At 38.3% G+C, this 20,690-nt stretch overlaps 1 protein-coding gene across 1 annotated transcript in view; it reads left to right on the top strand.

The window, feature by feature from the left end:
• ROBO1 (roundabout guidance receptor 1) overlaps positions 1 to 20,690 on the top strand; it is a gene marked incomplete at both ends in the record, with an annotated part of 515,624 nt that overhangs the window by 487,893 nt on the left and 7,041 nt on the right. The window contains 7 exons of the mRNA XM_080612700.1: positions 2,959 to 3,113; positions 6,523 to 6,858; positions 9,295 to 9,402; positions 11,779 to 11,923; positions 12,233 to 12,484; positions 16,356 to 16,765; positions 18,747 to 18,899. Coding sequence (XP_080468826.1) covers positions 2,959 to 3,113; positions 6,523 to 6,858; positions 9,295 to 9,402; positions 11,779 to 11,923; positions 12,233 to 12,484; positions 16,356 to 16,765; positions 18,747 to 18,899 — 1,559 coding nt within the window. The remainder of the gene's footprint in view (positions 1 to 2,958; positions 3,114 to 6,522; positions 6,859 to 9,294; positions 9,403 to 11,778; positions 11,924 to 12,232; positions 12,485 to 16,355; positions 16,766 to 18,746; positions 18,900 to 20,690) is intronic.

Here is a 20,690-nt window from a genome sequence, read left to right as displayed (position 1 = left end):
TAAACGGCTTTATAAGGTGACTTTTTAAGGAAAAGCCTTGCTGTGGATGCAAAACAGGTAAAGCATCACTCACAAGAGATGGGGCATGGAAGGAAACAGGTGGGTTTTTCATTAAAATCCCCCACTTTCAGAACCTAGCCCATTGCATATTGAGGATTTAACTAAAACATATTTACTGGGTTGACATTATTACTCAATAAGAGTGGACAAAATAGTAATTCAGGTTTCCTGTGTAGAGGTGGAAATTTCTTCAGGTTTTTAGCAAAAACATAGGTCAGAGCAGTGGCATTCAGTAGCACACCTTTTGGATTTTTTGTAGGTCACATTCAAGCATGCCTTTTTACAAGCATCTCAGTTAAAGATTTGGCATGATACTGAGATAAACTCTAAAATATCAGCGAGCAGCTGGGCCATAAATTCCTGTATCAGTTCCTGTTTCACAAGTGGCATCTTGTGATCCCTAATTTGCAAGACTGTACAAAAATTCAGTAGTGGTAAAGATTAGGCATAAAATTAAACATTCCCAGTCTGTGGCTACTCTCCTGATGCTGCTGAACCTGTCATGTTAAGAGCAATTGCAGATATCTGTGTCCAGAACTGCATGCTGCTGTGTTGTCATAGCCATAAAACCATGGAGGAAAACCTCTAGAACAGTTACCGTGTGATTTTTGAATGGACAAATCTGTAAATCACTGGGTTGCTGCCTTCACCCCAGGACAGTGAGAAAATAAGAGACAACAGAGATGAACCCTCTCTTTCCCTGAGAAGGTTGTTCAAAAAGGTACGCAGTTAACATCCTTTGTGTTCTCTGTGCCACTGCGCTTTCTCGCTCTTCCCATAGCACAAGATAGACAAAGCACACTCACGCAGACTTAGAGGACAGAAATGAACCCTGAGGTGTCTACATCGTACACAGTCAGTTTCGCACTGCTAGAGAATCATAGAATCATAGAACAGTTAGGGTTGGAAGGGACCTTAAGATCATCTAGTTCCAGCCCCCCTGCCATGGGCAGGGACACCCCACACTAAACCATGTCACCCAAGGCTCTCTCCGACCTGGCCTTGAGCAACGCCAGGGATGGAGCATTCACAGCTTCTTTGGGCAACCCATTCCAGTGCCTCACTACCCTCACAGTAAAAAACTTCCTCCTTATATCCAATCTAAACTTCCCCTGTTTAAGAAGCAGCATAATTTTTTACTATTCTAGTTTTAAGGATCAGGGCCACAATCTAGCAGTGTAATTTATTCAAGGTTTTAACATCTATGCGTCTTCTGTTCATTTGCGTATATAATGTTTACAGAATGCATGATGTTGTACCATATGAAACATACTTCTGTAATGTAAAGAAAATAATGTTATTTTTACATATGAAACCTTCCTCTGATTTCCAAACCTGAAGTGTTTGCTTCCTTACATTGTATTCGCAATGTTTTGGAGAGGTTTAGCATTTTTGCCAAGTGCAGTTATGTGAGCATGTTAAAGCTTTATTCAGAATGTCACAGTGATATATTTCAACATAATCCCCATTTCTGCAATGCTGAGAAAAATACCCATTTCTGTGGCAATCCCTTTTCTAGACAAGATTCAAGGAATGGGTATTTTGGTGGATTGACTCCAGCCACCACCCACACAGCCACTTGCTCAGTCCACTCCTACTGCAGACCCTGTACAGTAATTCAAGGATTCAAGGAGTTTGCTGCAAAAGTTAAAGATCTTTGGCGATGGTGAACTCTACTCATTATCAGGCTATGGAGTTGTAATGGAAACATCTCTTGACTAAGTTTCACCTAAATGGCTCCAGTTAGTAGAGTTTTTGTCTACTGTATACCTTGTACCACATCTCTTACATGGCAGCAGGTGTGAATGAAAAATGAATTTTAGAAGCAAAAGACCTTTAACCCACTATCCAAAAATCCAGTTCAGAGGTCTTGAAAGTACTGATAGGTTCTGGAAGGCTTTGTCTCCTCCAAATGCCTTGAGGTGTAGTTTCATTGTAACAGCAGAGTGTTAAGGCAAAGAGTATTTCAAATCAGCTGGCCTGCTCACAGAACTACACAGCTGTGCATATGTTTCAGATTTACAAAAAATGCTTGTTTAGTGTATGTGTATTGGCTGGTTTGTCAGCCTGACAGTAAGTCAAGCCCCATCACCTCCTATGTTAAATTGTTAGATGATATATTCAGTAAAGAAATATATATACATATAGATCTTTTATTTAAATATCACTCTAAGACTATGACTTAAGCCTGTGGTGCTGACAGACTGTATCCCCCACAACTAAATGGGTGCAGTTTGTGTTCTCAACTTCCAGTTTAAGAGGATTAGCATATTTTATTTTTGAAGAGCACCGCATCTAATATTATGGAGACTAGTTTCTGCACTATTTTGAATGGAAAGTTGCCTGTTAAATCCCGTGATGAAAGAGACAGTGTTCCTTTGATCCAGTACAGTAGTGCTATCTGATGGTGAGGAGAACTTGGCTTCATAAATCACCAGAAATTGGGAGTATTCATATCCAAACTCGGCTCTTATTTTCACATATCCATCTTGCTTCTGTGTGTGAATTTTCTGTTCTATTTGACTTGCCAATTTCCCCGTTTTTACCTTCATTTTGTTTAAGAAAAGGAGAAAGGGTAGAGAAATTAAATTACAACTTTCCTACAAAAAAGCCCACAAAACAAAGGGACAGATAAATGTTGCACCCAATGCACCCAGCGTATGTGTAGTTCTGCAAACTGAATTGATGCTGTCCTTGGCTGTTCAGTGTCCAACCAAGGAGCAAGTTATACAGGAGACCAGAGACCATTGAATAATTAAATCAAGCTGTATTTTCTAATGTTCAAGCCTTTAAATATTTGATATTATTTTGTCATATCTAATCTTTTGAGAAGAATATGATTGCAATGTGGAAATGCTTTTGTTTAAGTTTTGAAATGACCAACCTTTGCTTTTAAAGGCCAGGACTCCTAAACATCAATGAACCAGCCACTCAGCCATGGCTAGCAGATACTTGGCCTAACACAGGGAACAATCACAATGACTGCTCCATCAACTGCTGCACCTCCGGCAACGGAAACAGTGATAGCAACCTTACGACGTACAGTCGACCAGGTTAGATATGTTTCTACCTTGCTAAAGGAATCCTGTTTACAGAGTACATCTAATACATGAGAGAGTGTACAGGTTTGTTTGGGGTTTTATTTCCAATGCATTTAGGCTTAATATAGTTGCTCTTCTATGTTATGGTGATGCTTTTGGTCCCTTTTTTGATATCTTTTTTCGGTCCCCTCTGGATAGTTATAGCAAGCTGTGGGCTGAAGATCCCCTGCAGAGTTCAATGTTACCAAAAGTCACACTGAACTGATATGTTTCAGCATCTGAAAAAGAGCAGCTAAGGTAATTTTTAGGTTGTTCTGTACATCTTTGTTGCTTGGATGGAGAAGGAGAAATACCAAAATGACACTAGTGAGATTTTCCTTCTGGTTTGGGTGTGATTGGAAGCACGAAGTGAAACATTGCTCCAGTACTTGCAGTCAGCCTACTTTGGCACATTCAGTACTTCCCTTGGGGTGCCATTCTCTACGAAAATGAATAGCTGGTTTTCTGTTTAGGGCATGTGGATAAAAAAGTTCACACTCAAAAAGCAATTATGAAATGTTAGGTTTTGTGGTAGTTTCCCAGGAGCTTGGGTAGGAGTGCTCTTGAAGAAAACCTCATGAGTTCCGTGAGAGCACAGTTGTAGATACAGATCTGGAAGTTCTAATTGTTCACATTTTGTTTTAAACGGATGTTAGGTTCCTTTAGTTTTAACCTGGTTTGCATTACTGGTGAGGAGTGAAAATGAGTCTTTTCCACTACCAGCACCTAGTAGTATTTCCCAGTGTTTCAGAGAGGGAGTATGATTACTTATAGTGAAGTTGCACAAGGGCTAAACAGCATTACCTCCTGTAATGAATGTGAAGCCAGCCATAATGGCTGATAATTCATAGATGGTGATAATGGTAATTCATCTGCAGTAATGCTGTCTGGCACTGACCAGTGCCAAGTGCCTCAGAGGAAAGTGAGAAATTTTAACATTAGAGACTTGTATCTTACTCTGCCTGAGGATATCATTTCCACAAATACCTATGTAAAAAGATTCCTGATACAGAGATACTTTATCGTGGCAAGTACAGACATACCAAGTTCTAGTAACTGCAAGTTAACAAATTCAGAAAAGGAAGAGAATGCACATTTTTGAGGGTTGTAAACTATTATAACATCTTGTCATAAGGTGCAGTGGATCCTTTCTCAGTTTAGCTTTTATGTTAAGCTTGGTTATGTTGCAGAGTGATTCCTTCCTTTCAAGTAGAGCTAATGAGCTTGAGGGTCAGACAAGATGCTCTTAGTGCTCTCTTCTGTCCTGGAAAATCTGGCAAATATTCTTAATTTTATCAGCTTGGGCTTGACTTATGCTCTGAAGCAACAGTGTTGGATATATATATATATATACACACACATGGAGATATGTATATATATAATCTGTAAATGTGCTAAATAACTGTTCCTTTATATATAGTATTGTCTTCCAAGTCTACAGAGTAGGAACGGCTTGTTCTAAAAGTAGATGTTATAAAAAAATCTAACAGAATAAATCTACTGTGAGATAGGTAAACCAATTTTGCTTAAGTACTTTGAGGAATTCTAATGCATCTTTGTAAGAAAATGTACCTATTGTGTATATTGTATTGATTATGTTGCCCTACACGCAAATCGTATGTAGCTGAAAATGGAAGGAGGTAAAAATTCATTTCATAAGTGACCCTGCAAGGATATTACGGCAAAGTACAAAGTATTAGGAAGGAAGAATATGCTGGATGCATAATCACCCAATATAAAACAATAAACTTGGAAAGGAGGAAAGACTAGGGTGGTTTCAGTAAGCAAAAGAAAAAGCAGAAATGAAAAAACATTTAAAAAGTGGAAATCAAGAAGTTGAAGACTGTAAAGCAATAAATAACAGAAGCAATAAATAGCAGCTCACATAAGAAAGAAAAATATATCAAACAGTAAAACCTTCAAAAAACACAAGCTGGGGGGCAATGATAAGCTATATGAGACATGTTCTGATACTGTTCCTTAACCACTGAAAATGTGGATCAGTGGTTTTCTTCCTCAAGTAGTATTTTGTTTCTCTTTTTCAGGAAATATTTCTTAAAAAAGGTACATGTATTAGGGAATTCTTTTTAAATTTGTCATCCTCTATATATTTAGTAGTTACTTCATTTAGTATGATGGTCAAATCCTGAATTCTGTACTTAGTTTTACTTGGCATCCGCTCTAGTAAATTAATTGTGGCCACAGGTAACGAACTTCAGGTTTTGAATCAAGCTCATTAACATAAGTACCACATCTTTTAAAAGAGGAAAACTGTATTCCTGGTAATTGTTATGTAATTATCGATGCATTAATCAGTTAGCAAACGAGAATTTTTGGTCAGCGATCATTGAATGCTAGTTTCTCCATGTCTTCTAACTGCCAACCTGCAGACTGTGTTACTCTGGTCAGTATGCTTCCAGTGGACTGGATACGGAGAGGAAAGTGTGTGGAGCTGCTGTCATGCAAAGGCAAAAGAACATAGAAGGCAGGCACACTGGTTCACACAATAATGACCAGAGCATCAGTACATGTCTAATTTACTCTGTGGAATAAGTGGTGATGTCATGATGGAATAATGTTAGAAGAAAGAATTCACACTGTCTATGCGATACATATTTAACATTCAGGACAATTATATTACTATGGTATTACTTATTTTGCAATATCCAAGGGAACTGAAAACTAGCAAAATTACCAGATTGCTTTCCTGTCTTTCTGTTTCAAACCAAAATATATGATTGTACAAGGAAACGATGATCAAATAAAGACTTGCTACTGGGTACTGAGATACCTTTCGCATTGTACTGTTTCTCTTTAATTCTCTCATGTGTGATCATTTTTCAGTCTGTTTTATAACAATGGTTTTATAAAAATATAGTAAATATTGTTGTATCTCTGTTTCTTATCATGAGTATAAGAAAGTCTAAATGTTGTTGTGATGACATGACATGACATTTTCAGTTATTCCCACTATTAAGTTTTGTTTGATTTTTCTTTTCAATGCAAATTATTTTAATCAGTTATTGATTGGATACCTTGTACTGCTTTGAGAATAATGTCTAAAAATGTGAATGTTACATGGCCACTGTAGAAAAAGCCCAGCAAGGTAAGTCATTGTAGATACAATTCAGAAGGTCTTGAGTTTGCAGTGAATCAAAACAGTGAACACCACTTTTGCAGCAGTAGCTTGTAAGGTAAATAATAGTCTGTAAAATGTTCAGTTAATTATAGTATCTCTGCTTCATGGATGCAAGCCATATAGTTACACACTAAAAGATTTGCCATATAGTTACACACTAAGAGATTTTTAAAGGGAATTTCATTGAAAGTATAGTGTAAGCGAACAGAATGACCTTTTCTTTTTTCTTTCCTCTGTGGTTAGCCGATTGTATAGCAAATTACAACAATCAGCTGGACAACAAGCAAACAAACCTGATGTTGCCTGAGTCAACTGTTTATGGTGACGTGGACCTCAGCAACAAAATCAATGAGATGAAAACCTTCAATAGTCCAAATCTAAAGGACGGAAGATTTGTCAGCCAGCCTGGGCAGCCCACTCCTTATGCCACCACTCAACTCATCCAGTCAAATATCAGCAATAATGTTAACAATGGCAGCGGGGATACGAATGAGAAACACTGGAAACCCTCTGTTCAGCAAAAGCAAGAGGTTGCACCCATACAGTACAACATTATGGAGCAAAACAAATTAAACAAAGGTGAAGAGCTTTTAGCTTGTTTCTCCTCTTTAGGTATCAGAGGAGTTTTGACCTTCTGGTGCTGGGACCGAAAGCTTTCAAGTTCAGCAATTACAGACTTCAGTGGTGCTTTCAGACTACTCCCTCTTTAGATTTAGATATACACAGTTAGCACTGTCACAGAGTTAATTAGCACCACAATAACCTTCAGATACTGAATTTATTATAAAAAATAAAAAGCTGCATCTTTAGAAATTAGTTAAACAAAATACATTTCCAATGGATTTGAGATTAATTTAAATTTAATAGTAGTTAAGGGATTGGTTAGGACAGAGGCCAGATATTTTATTCATAAGCCAGATGCATGGTCGTCACATTATACTCTACCTTAAATTTTAAATAGGTCAACCCATTCTTCCCAGTCGTGGATGGAGACTAATTAAATCTACATGTTCATGTAAACGAATGAAATTTTGCATATCAAACTCTCTAAAATTGTATTGTGTTGTACACTGGGGACACAAATGGAGTGATCCAATTCATTTTATGCTTGTTCCTAGCAAGCCTTCGATTCACATCTTGAGAGGCAATGCTTCCACACACAGTTTTGGAAACTAAATTCCTTTGTTACCCTGTCTGAAGTCTGTGAATCCAGAAGCTAAAAATAAATTGATTTCAGTGTTAACGGGAAATATCAGAATGTACTTTTGTGGCCTTGAGGGCATGTTTCTTTAATATAATGTGTGGGAGTTGGAAGAAATAGGTATATGATTTCTTGCTAGTCCTCCAGGCTACCATGCAACCTCTTTTAATAACCTGATTTGCAAGACAGTATCCCTAGGAACTGGACCCATTCTAACTTGGAACTTTTTGCATGGATTGTTGTAACTCAGGTGATGGCATAGTGATAAGTTATCCAGTGAAAAGATACATTTCATTACAGGAATGTTGATTTCTCTACCGGACCCATCTACTCACAGAGGAGTTCAAAGGGCAATATAAAATATGGCACCTTCCCTTGACATAAACATGTCAAAAGAAAATTCAATTTTTGTGGCTCCTTACTGGAGGGTGAAAGCTGTATTTTTTTTGTAATTATGTTTTCTTTCATGAACTGTGTATTACATATCGGGTTTGGAATTAAAACGTGTTTGGTTTTTATGCCCTGGAAGATACTGCATCTTTCAAACTGTGTCTATTACAGCTGCATATTCTCTAGCATATTGTAGTGTGGAAAGGCCCCCTTAAAGCATTGTCTGCTGACAGTCATATATACATATTTCAGAGTGTTGATTTACTGTTTATCCTCTGTGTAAACATATGCGGTATGTAGGGCTTCAGCTTGGTTTCTGGAATGCAACTAGGCTGAGAAACTATTACAGAATACACTCTGGTGTGGAATCTATCATTTTGCTCTTTTTCCCATGCTTACATTATCACAAACATTTCTGCAGCAGATGGGGACCGGATTCTTAGTTTTGTTTATTTTTGTTTTGATTTGCTATTTTATGATTCAATATTCTGATTTGGGGTTTCTCATTTCGTAAGTCAAAGCCATCTTGCTGATGATTATACCTATAAGCTTTTGTGATGGAAAGTAACCATTTTGATGAGTTACATGCTGTGCTTCGTTGTCACTACTTTACATCCAGTGGTTCTGTTTATGATGCAGTTTTATTTGCTGCATGAAGAGTAACTCGGCTCCTTTCTGTTCTCTGTAAATCGCAATTCCTTTTTACATGAGTACTGTTTTGCCAGATGAGTATTTTTCTTCGGATAAAGTTTTACAGATCCGGTTGCCAAATCTAGATTTAAAAGTAACATATGTGTATCGAGTGCTTTGGAAATGGAGAAGGAAGTTATGGTAACAGCCATTAGCCAAAAAAAGAGCCCCTGCCTGTAGCTAGAACCTGCGTGAGCCAATGTAAATAGAAATCTTCTTGAAGCCAGCAGGCATTAAACAAAGACCTCTTCTGTTGTAATTGTTGCTCCAAATTCTGTGGAGCTGCATTGTTGCTCCAGCAGATCATTCAGCCCTTGTAATGCAGGCCTGACTCCTGTGTGGGGTTGTCACCTTTGAAATACAAAAAGTAGCTACCACAGTCCATTGGCTGCCCTGTGTGCATAAATAAGCAGAGACCCTGGAAAATCAATCAAGATGACAGTCACACAGGTCATGTATATATCCAGAGAGACTTAATTGTTGCAGAGGCATTGTGCATAGGATTTAATTTTACTTCATTTTTGCTGTGAAGCTGCTACATCCTCATGTATTTCCTTAAACTTACCATTAGAGACAAGATAAAAATAAACCATGATTATCAGATTATTTTATTTTCAAAGAATGAATTTATTTCTTCCTCACTATTTTTGGATCTTACTTCGTGTTACAAAGCAGGTATCTAAAAGTAGATATGTCTCTGAAGGATGGCATTAACTGTACTATTAAACTTGCAGATTACCGGGTAAATGACAACATTGCTCCAACTATTCCGTACAACCAGTCATACGACCAGAATACAGGTGGATCCTACAACAGCTCAGACAGAGGTAGTAGTACATCTGGTGAGTATCTACAGTGTTTTCCAAACCTGAGGGGTTTTTGTGTGCTAGCTGTAGTTAGCACTGCTTTGTGCACAGTGCTAGCTGTGGTTAACACTGGTTACTGGGCTTACAGAAGGGATGATGGAGAGGAACCCACTGACAGGAATACAGCACAGGCTTGTTAAACAGCATAAAAACTGGCCCAATAGGTGCCTGTATTTGTGTTGCATCCTTGTGGCATTAAGCCATCTAATAGTCAATTAAGTAACTCATTGTCCTAAATTGTGAAAGTCATGAAATCAAATAGAAGCTGGATTTCATAATGTTGATGCCCTACTGGTTAATAATATGGGCTCCAGATGGGCAAGTCATAGAAATTCTTTTTCAGCTGTCACTAAAAAGTCTTGGAAAAAAAAAAAAGGCTTTTTGTGCTGAAGAACGCTGATCAGGGCACTGAAGTTGCACTCTCTGCATTGGAGCCACAGAGTATGGTTTCATTCAAAAGTTATGGGTTCTCATTATGGTATAACCTGTTCACTTTCAGGTTTAATTTCTGGTAGAGGTGTGTGAAATGTTTGAGCTAAACCGTAAACGACACATAGGCTTTCTTTAGGGCTTCACTGTAAATCTGATACTTAGCCTGTGTTTATTTACATCTAGCCCATTACAGGGTGAGTTACTGTTGTAATCACCAGTGCCCTGGACTTTACATCCACTAACCAACATGAGGACTTTTCTTGTCACATTTTGTTCTGTGGTTGTCTTTGATAGATCAGTTACCTTAATCCTAACCTGAACTCCATCTTGACTGATGGCAACTGAGGCACAACAGAGGTGTAAACATGATGAGCCTGCTGTGCCTCTGGGTGACCTTAAGTGTCAGTGGCTGGGCTGAGATAAGCACAGCTCCCGATTCTCCGAGATGCTCAGAGGTGTTCTTCTGGGAGCCAGCCTTTTGCCCATTCCCATGTTTACAACATGAGGATGTGGTGCTGAGCTTGTGCTCCATGATGTAAAGTCCTGAAATTCAGTGGGAAACATATCAGGGGGTATGAACCCATGCAAATTAAAAATGAGAAGGTGGTATTCTTCATGCTGACATCTATTATGGTTATTCATAACGCTAACAATTTATAGTCATATACCAAGGACTCCAGCAGGAATGAAGCAAGGTGACCAGAGTAATAAATTAATTGTGCTGAATCTAGTATATATCATGGTGCTTAGGGTAAAGAATGCAGATGATTGTCGCCTTGGGATAGTTTGGGTCTTGCTTGACATACTGAGATACCAGGAAAAATAATGGTACCTACCTAAAATATGTTTGTATCTGGCAGCTGAAGTGGGACAATAATAAGCAGAGCTACCCTCTGTAAGAATGGAAAATCTGACGCAGCAGAAGTGAGAAAAACAAGCTTCCTAAATCTCACTGCAACACATTTAATCATGTGTATAAGGCTTAACTAAAGTAATATAAAACTGTGCCTCAGCCGAAGAGAGAAATGCAAAGGATTCTAAAACATACTTAAAAATGCAGCGACTTTATCTACAATGACAGCAGTAACAAGAACAAAGACAGATAAAAATGTATACCAAGGAAGAGCGGTAGAGTCAGTTCTCATCATAGCCGTGTCCAAAGTTAAAATTCAAGACCACCTGAATAATTAGTATTATTCAAAGTTACTGGAACTGTTGAAGCTGCATTGTTCTGTTATGAGCTACAATTTCCCAGTAATAGTAGTCAAAAACATTTGTGTTATACTTCGTCGATCTTCTTTCTTATTTTTTTTGCTGTTATTTTAGTTCCTCCAGCAATTATTTTCAACTGCACCTGCCATTTAGACTAAAACTAGTCATTTCATTGTGCCTAAAATGTTTCAGTGGACAAGTACAAATTACATATATTCAGCGACTTAATGCAACAGTGGAACTTTAATAGATCATATCTGTATCATATTGTATTATAGGTTTGAGCAATTAAATAGTATAAAGGCACTTTAGAAAATATGTCTACAGCTCATTTGTTTTAGATGATAATCTATAATGTAATTAATAGAAGTAGGAAGCTCACTTTTAATGACATAGCTTGTAGAATTCATTTATGGTTTTGTCACATCTTGACTATTTATTAACAATTCCAGTTTTCTATCCTATGTGCTTTTTTCTGTGCTGTGTAAAGTTTCTGGTTAAATTCAACTGCTTAAAATGTAGAGCAGTTCTACAAAGAAGCTGCAGTTGCAAATTGGTGTAAAAAATAGTAATTCCAGTTTATTCCAACTCAGCACAATAGTAAATTCCCAGAGCATTTGGGAGGGACCAGGTTTACTTTGTTTTTCAGAGCTAGCAGTGAGGAGATACTTAAAAGCATTACGAATATGTACTGTTGTTTATTCACAGGGAGTCAAGGGCACAAGAAGGGTGCTCGGACCCCAAAAGCTCCCAAGCAAGCTGGCATGAACTGGGCAGATCTTCTTCCACCCCCTCCAGCACATCCACCTCCCCACAGCAATAGTGAAGATTACAGTCTTTCAGTGGATGAAAGGTAAGAAAAATAAACACATCATCTATTCCTCCGTTTAATCACTAGGTAATTGAACTGTAATTTGCCCTACAAGGTGGCAATGAGACCTTCCTTCAATACCATTCTGGTGCTGCTCATCTAGCTGTAGTGTGGCCATTTAGGGATCACTTACTGACTGTGGTGTATGACCACTCAGTACATCCTTCCTAAGCTGTTTCCAAGAACACATGTACAATGGCTGGGTTTTTGTCTGGCTATTTATACATGTATCCAATATGCTAATTACACAGTAAAAATTCAAGTATTTATTTTCTTAAAAAATCATTTTAGCTACGACCAAGAAATTCCGTGTCCTGTCCCACCTGCAAGAATGTATCTGCAGCAGGATGAGCTAGAGGAAGAGGAAGAAGATGAGCGAGGTCCTACTCCACCTGTCAGAGGAGCAGCTTCCTCTCCAGCCGCTGTCTCCTATAGCCATCAGTCAACTGCCACTCTCACCCCATCTCCCCAGGAAGAACTCCAGCCCATGTTACAAGACTGTCAGGAGGATCTGGGACACATACAACACCAACCTGACCGGAGGTGTGTCAATGCAAATGTAGTGAGAGAGATTTGACAAAAGTCATCCTAGCTCCAGTGAAAATTCCAGTTGAATTTAACGTGCCAAGATTTTCCCATGATATTTATTTTGTTAATATTTAAGTTCTAACTTGGGATGCTAGAACTATTTGTAACCTAAGGAATGTGTAATTAAGTTACTTTATTATTATACCATGGAAAGAAATGCAGTATATCACTTTACGGTACATGCAATGCTGACATAAGTTAAATTCACAGTCATCAGAATATTAAAGTGGTATCGTTAACACAGCTTACCATATAATTACAGTTCCATTGTTTCCAATAGATTTAATGCATTATTACCATAAAATAGCATGCATTATTTCACAGTAACTGTGCAATTAACTTGTCACTGATATGTATGAATATATATAAATATATAATTTATATAACCTATAGATTTTCCTCCTCTCATAAATCCTAATACAGGAAATTATTGCTTGCAAAATTCTCTTAACATTTCCACCTACCCTTACTTAAAGGAATGACCAAAATTAATAGATATTTGTTGTAGGGAGATTTTGTTCCTTCTCTGAGTTGCTTTTAGTATAAACTGTTTTGCAAATACACTCTCACAGCTTCTCTTCCATGAAACAGTGAATTCTGAATGAGGCTTTTTATGTATGATGCTTACTTGTCTTGGTTTTAATGAAGAAGACACAGCTTTTCCATACAAAATGGTAATTCTTGTACGAGTTTTTTTTAGCTCCAGTGGTTTGCACATATTGTTACCACAAACATACAAACTTACCTGCAATATTCTACTTACACTTTCTATTTTTCGGGAAATGCAGGCCTTTTATAATGAAATGAATTTGATCTTCCCAAGTAGACTGCAGAATTTTGGTTCCAGTAATATAGCTTACTGGACATTTATGGATGTATTTTCCAGAATGGGGTTTTTTTAAGTCAATGTTTCACATTTTTAAGTAAGCAGTAGTTATTAATCTGGGGTTTTTTAAGGTTCTGTATTTGCTATTACTTTTGTTCTCCACTTTTAGTTGGTGTGCCTTGATTAGTTTTCTTCATTCTTTATGGTAACACTTCTTGTACTGGGTATCTTTTTCTCTTCCTTGCTCATAAAATCCTCTTTAAAATCACTTTTTTTATTAGTGGGTGGCTAATCATATTTTAGTGTAATTTCCATCGGCCCTGATATGCTGGCGCTCGGAAGTGTTCACTTTAATCACTTCAGTTTTCTGGGTTATTCAGAGGTTAAACTGGCTGGATAATAATGGAAAATGTGAGTGACTTTCCAGAACTTCAGCTAGCATATTCTGGAGAGCGGAAGATGCATACTGGCACAGAGAACAGAGTAGGCAGTGAAGCAGGTGTATGCAAACAAGTATTACCAGCCAGCAACTGCCTGGGAAGTAGGAGGTTTGCACAACACGAAGACTGATGGTTAATCATCATTAATGTCTTCAAAACTAGTGGCAGAAGTATCTAGAAGGATGTTCCAATTAAAGCCTCCTAGGGCATACAGCTCAATGAATGGACTGAAAAAAAATATATATTTGTTTTGTTCTTAATGCAATGATTAAGTCAAGCTTTGCTGAAAGTCTTAGAATTTCTAGTGACCAAATTTGTCTTTTTTATCTTACTTTTTCAAGCATTCTTTCTTTTCTTTTTGCTGCATCCAACTCATCAGTTACAAAGATTCACATAATTCTGTTTACTTGATTTGTAAGGCTTGGCTACCTTTTCCATCTAACGGCATTGATGTGACCCATGGCATTGCTGCTTAGGAGTTGGATGTCCTGTGCTGAACAGCACTGGAACATGTTGCCAAAGAAGTGGTAAATGCTCCATCCCTGGCAGTGTTCAAGGCCAGGTTGGACAGAGCCTTGGGTGACATGGTCTAGTGTGAGGTGACCCTGCCCATGGCAGGGGGGTTGGAACTGAATGATCTTAAGGGGCGTTTCTGTTTTGAATATGATGTGACAATACTTGCCCATTAAGAATACATTCTGAGTGGTACCTCTGTATTGTTTGGGGTGGGGTAGTGGGGGTAAATGGTGACTTTACAGTGAAAATAATGTCTAAAATACTGTTTGTCATAATTTTTATTAGCTTTACTTGTGGTTCGTCTGAATATTATCTCAACTTCTGGTCTGAACCAGCCATCTAGATTACGATTATGATGGTGTACTATAATAGTCTTCTGTCCAGACAGCTTGCTAGAAGTATAGCAAAATGAAATAGAACTCTCTGCTCTGGAAGAGTGGACAAGCAGAGAAAAAATATGAAGATTTCCTAAGATAGCAGGTCATGTCAATGTTAAAGCGAGAGCTGAGGTGGGAGGCAGCATCACTGTTAAAGTGAGAACCACTGCATCAGATAAGGAGAACAAAGTATTGTGAATTCTGTATGCCCATGAACCAGCTGCTCTCTGTTAGCCTATCCTTAGAGGTTGGCAGGAAAGCTGTATTTTCAAGAACCCTCAACATATTTTGTAACCAGTTGCCTGTCTTATAATATCAAAACCTAGAAAATAGCAAGACTGGCAAATATATCACAAGGACAGTTGTCACAAGAGCTTTAAATTAAGGCAGTAAAACTATAGGGCAAGGTCTCTAGTCAAAGACATGTAGAGATTTCCAGGCAGCAATGGCTTCTGGGATTATGGGGGTGAAGTGTTATTAAATGATTATCTGGTATATATCCCTAACTGACCTTTCCTTCATTCCACTCAGCACATAATGCAGCAAATGGAAAGCGGTGGCTACATGATGTAGTCCAGGGAGATTCTAGCTTGCTCTTGCCACAAAGTATTAGGTTTTTCCTTGCTAAATTTTCCTTTCAAAATTAGTAAGTGTTCCCATTCATTAAAATTTAAAAATTACATCCCCCCCAAAAAAAGAAAATACTTAATTTATGAGAGTCACCATCTGTCAATGAGATAAGAATAGGGAAAAATGACAGAGGAAAATCACTTTGGAATTTTTTGCAAAGCAGTAGAAATTCCTGGTAAGCAAAGCTATCAGTACTGGCATTGCATCAGGAAGTACTTTCTCCTATTGAACGATTGCAATTAAAGAGCGTGCCTCTGGCCCTGTGAAGAAAAACTGTTGACAGCTTTTCTACCTGGGACTTCTGAGTTAAGTATAAACTAAACTGAGCGTTGGTCTAATGATATCTAATGCTTTGCCTCTTTTAGCTGGTGACACCATTACTGATGATTTAACCTCAAAATAAATTAACCCATACATCTATGTGCATGTTGGTATCCCAGAACTAGTTTTGGTGTCCTAGAACTAACATTTCAGTGGAGAATTCTTTCTTTATATGATCACCTAGACCAATTTGAAAAATAATGAAATAACAGTATCTTTTCATCTCTTTCTGAATCACTGGGGTGGGTGGAGGAAAGATAATGTTTATGGAGCAATCTGTTTGGATAGAGGCGTCTATTGATGTTGATAGTCTCAAGCTTCTAGAACAATATACAGACACTACTCTCAAGGGTGCACAAATAATAGTTTAAATAGTCACATGAACTGTAACCACCTCTTTGCCTAGCTGTACATGTGCTACTTTAGGAAAAATGAACAGCTTTATGCAAAATAAGCCAGTTTTCATTAAAAGAACCGTATTGAAAGTCAGATTTCTCTGGGGTGGATTTCAAACTAAGTCACTTCTGATTCACAGAAAAAAATAAAAACTATAAAAAATAAACAACCAACCCTGGACTTTTCAGATATAAATGCTGTTGATTTAAAAAGGCAAATCAAGCTTCTTGGGAAATAAAAGGAGTATTTTCATCAATCTACTATTTCCTCAGACTGCATTATGTGACTTCAGTTCTTTTTACTCTTGTATTTTTATGCAGACGTCAGCCTGTGAGTCCTCCACCCCCTCCAAGGCCTATTTCCCCACCACATACCTATGGATATATCTCAGGGCCCTTGGTCTCTGATATGGATACTGATGCACCAGAAGAGGAAGAGGATGAGGCAGATATCGAGGTTGCCAAGATGCAGAGCAGGCGGCTTCTTTTGCGTGGCCTTGAGCAGACCCCTGCCTCCAGCGTTGGGGATTTGGAGAGCTCTGTAACAGGGTCCATGATCAATGGCTGGGGTTCAGCCTCTGAAGAGGACAACATCTCAAGCGGGCGGTCCAGCGTTAGCTCTTCTGATGGATCCTTTTTTACGGATGCAGATTTTGCACAGGCTGTTGCAGCAGCTGCGGAATATGCAGGCCTGAAAGTAGCCAGACGTCAAATGCAGGATGCAGCAGGAGGTGAGTTTGTCCTTTGTTTGATGAGAGAAGATGGAAAAAATGGCCACCGAGAATTGTTATCCTCTACTGCTTCCTATTTTCCTGTCATTCAGGTTAGACATAAGGAAGGAGTTCTTTACTGTGAGGGTGGTGAGGCACTGGAACAGGTTGTGCAGAGAAGTGGTAAATGCTCCATCCCTGCTGGTGTTCGAGGCCAGGTTGTTCAGAGACTTGGGCGACCTGGTCTAGTGTGAGTTGTTGCCGCCCATTGCAGGGGAGTTGGAACTGGATGATCTTAAGGTCCTTTCCAACCCAAACCATTCTATGATTATTTAGAAATTTTTGTGTGTGTCAGTTTACACTAGTGGAAGAGTCAGAAAAGGGGTTTTGGTGAAAAAGTTCAAATAAATTCCTGCTCTACATCAGTTTAGTAATTAATTCCGTAAGTAGTTTGGTCTCATTGATTATTGCCAAACTGTAACCCTGCTGGTGGATTTGCACCCAGAACTGAATGAAGTGGGGAAGAAAAGGTATTAGAGAATTCTGTCCTTTTCCTAGTATAATGCTGCCAGCATTCATGAGAGATTTAATCCCTCTGTATTGAAATGCCCAAATAAATAGTAAACCTTGAGTTGTATTTCCCCTGAATTTAAAAAAAAACCCTCAAAACCTGTAATACAGTTGTTTTCCATTTTATCTTTCTGAGAATGCTGCTTAAGCTCTTACTGCTGTATTAGTGAGATCAGCTGGGTTCGTGCTGTTTTTGTAATTTAAAAGCTGTTATTAGTTGCAGTTCAGTTTATAGATTATGCATATGCAACAAGGCCTTATGTGTATGGGTTTTTTTTCTCCTGAATCGCCATTGGAAATACGGTATTTGAAATATCTAATGTTTTACAACATACCGGTTACTAGTAACACTGGATATATACAGGTAGTCAGTAACCTCACTGGGCCCAATCGATGTTGTTATAGCTCAGCTAAGAAATAAGAATACCACCGGGTGGGATGCAGGTTTCAAGTAGATCCATGAATGTTTTGTCAGTGAGTCCTATTAAACTGGCAGACCTAGAGAAGAGGTAGTCTCACAAGTGTGTCCACCCCAACTCCACAGATTTGCAACCTTCCTTCCATTTCTGATATCCTCACCCAGTTAACAGTCCTTTGTTTCATTTCCACACAGCTGTTCATCATGAAGAGTGAGAGGGGAGGTAATTTAGTACTTCTGAATGAAATCCTGGCCAATTGAACTAGGTGGCAAAACTCCCATTCGTAGCCACAGGGCCAGGATTTTATTCATTTTATACGTATAAGTTCATATAAATATGTGTGCCTATGTGTGTGTAAATTTATAGATTTAGAAAACGTGTTTTTACCTCCCATTACTACTACAGGTAAATAATTTTGCAACAGTCAAGCTCACAATATGCAGTGATTTCTTTTTTTTTTTTTGATACTACCCACACATGACTACACATCTTAAAAATGTGACATTTCTTATCTGCAAATAAGTTGTGATAAAAAGCCAAGTCATATATCCCCAACACATTTCCGGTAGTTCACTCAAAGCAGCATAGGGGACATCTGTACCTGAGACCCTCTGGTGACTTACTCAGCTTGTGGCATGGGCAACCTTATGCTGCCCGACCCAGGGAAGATGAAACCATCTTGAAAGTGAAATGTTTTCTTTCTGGGTGGGTAGCCTGCTTTATGTTGTCTGCCAATGGAGTTCACGTTCCTGGGGCAGGAGCTACCAGCTACTAAGCAGTTAGTTAATTTCTGTGCAACTAAGCCAGCCTGCCTACTGACAGCAATTGCTTTGATTTAGTTATAGCTCACTTTAAAACTGATTTCAGGAAGGATGGGAGGTTATTGTTTTTCCAGCAGTGTATTTTCAGGTTTGATGTAGCTAGGTCATTCCGATGTGAAAAGGGAAAGTATGAAACGTCTTATTTTAGATTAAAAAAAAAAATAATAGCTATTGTTCTGTAACAATTTCCAGGCCGTAGACATTTTCATGCATCACACTGTCCTAGACCCACCAGCCCTGTATCTACCGACAGCAACATGAGTGCTGTTGTAATACAGAAGGTCCGACCTGCCAAAAAGCAAAAACACCAGCCAGGACATCTGCGCAGAGAAGTCTACACAGATGGTAAGTCCACTGAAATGGGTGAAAACGTCAGGGAACCTTTCTAAATATGCATTCAGTGTGTGTGCATGAAATTTTTCCACAGAGATAACGTTATGTTTCAGAATTCAGTGATTTGTGTTTCCTGTTGCTAAACACACTGAACAGATTAATCATTTTAAATGCCAGAGTTCCTTAATCCTGTATATTGATGCTTCCACTCCAGAGCCTTGCACCTGTTTTCTACAGTGTCCTAATGGGCTAATTACTGTCATTATTTAAGAGCCCTGATAGCATAAATAGTACAGTCATTGAGAATAATGTGTGGTTAGGATTAAAATCTTTGTTCACATGACTGACTATTAAAAACTTCAGAATATATCTTTCCTGAAAAAAAGTAATTTACCATTCAAATGGCTGACAGCATAAATCAATGAATTTCAATCCTGACCACAGCATTGTTGCAAGCAGATACTTTGTGAGTAAAAGCAAAATCTAATCATCTTCTTTCGTGCCTTCACACACAATATCAACTCTTGCTGAAAAGATAGTGCTCATATGCTCTTGGGAGTGTAGAAGGATAATGCAAACATTGTGATGTTGTCTAGAGAGAGCCTTTAATGAAAATGCCTCAGGTGGTGCAGCTTTTATTAAAGCACTACCTTCCAGTTTTATAAAACAACCCACAGGCTTTGTTGGAAATTCATGTAAGATAAATTCTCCAGGACTTAACCCATCTTGTCAAGTTTGCTGAATTGGCTAACAGGGGGAAGGGAAAGAAAGGCATCATTCCCCACCTCCTGGCTCTTTACAACAACAATCTGATTAGGACTTTCATTACCAGTCTGAAATTTTTCAAAGAGGGGCATCATTTGCCATTATCATATGAAAGCCTAATATTATAGATCCTTATCCAGGGTTACAAGAAGGGAGTTTTGAGCCACTTCTCCCTGTGATTCCTGCCACTTGACGAAAAAATTTAATACAAAGCTCACAGCACGATGAGCAGAAGTAATTTAGTGATGAGTGGTTGTCCGTGCTATTATCTGTACTTTATTCTGAGTATTTTCTCTCACTAGCATCTATCTGATATTAGGCTGCATTAAATACTGGCATGACACGGTGCACCTGGGCCTCTTGGCTTATGCCCAGGCCCCTTCTGTCAGTGAAACTGAGCTCTTGGAATATTATCTGATTTCAAGAGGTTATTACAGTGGTTTCGTGCATGTTTGCTTCTGTGAAAGGACAACACAAGGTGTAAATCCCCAAACTCTACCAGAAATGTTAATGTTTATGAGACCCTTGTAATGGTGTTTTGCAAGATTTTATGGACATTTTATCAGCTTTTATTCTCTTGAAGAGAATGCTCTTAACTGAGTAATTGGCTCAGCATCAAACATCGATACAAACACAACAGCTAGGACATCAGAAATAAAATCCGGACAGGAGTTTTATGTGGCCATCTTCTTCTAACACAGGAATAAATAAGAGGTGGGCCTGTATTTGATGACAGGTTTTTTGTGAAAGTAGTTATACAAAGTTACACCATAAAGCATTGTGGTTAGATATTGCAATAGATTTGACAATCATGATCAATATTTGTTTTGTGCTGCATAGCACCTGCTTACTTCAGCATATTTTTTAATTAGGTAAGAATTTCCGCTAACCTATTTAGCGTGCAATACAGTGTGGTCATTCAGGGAACAGCAAATTATGGCTTTCATTTCTGCAGATCTAATAAAACCCAGTTCAAAGGTTGAAGGGCTTCTTTGGTTTTGAATTTTTTTTATTATTTTTTTTCCTCTTAATCTATTT

Source organism: Psittacula echo, assembly GCF_963264785.1.
Source record: "Psittacula echo genome assembly, chromosome: 3".
Taxonomy (NCBI): Eukaryota; Metazoa; Chordata; class Aves; order Psittaciformes; family Psittacidae; genus Psittacula; species Psittacula echo.
This window is presented reverse-complemented; position numbering and strand designations above follow the sequence as displayed.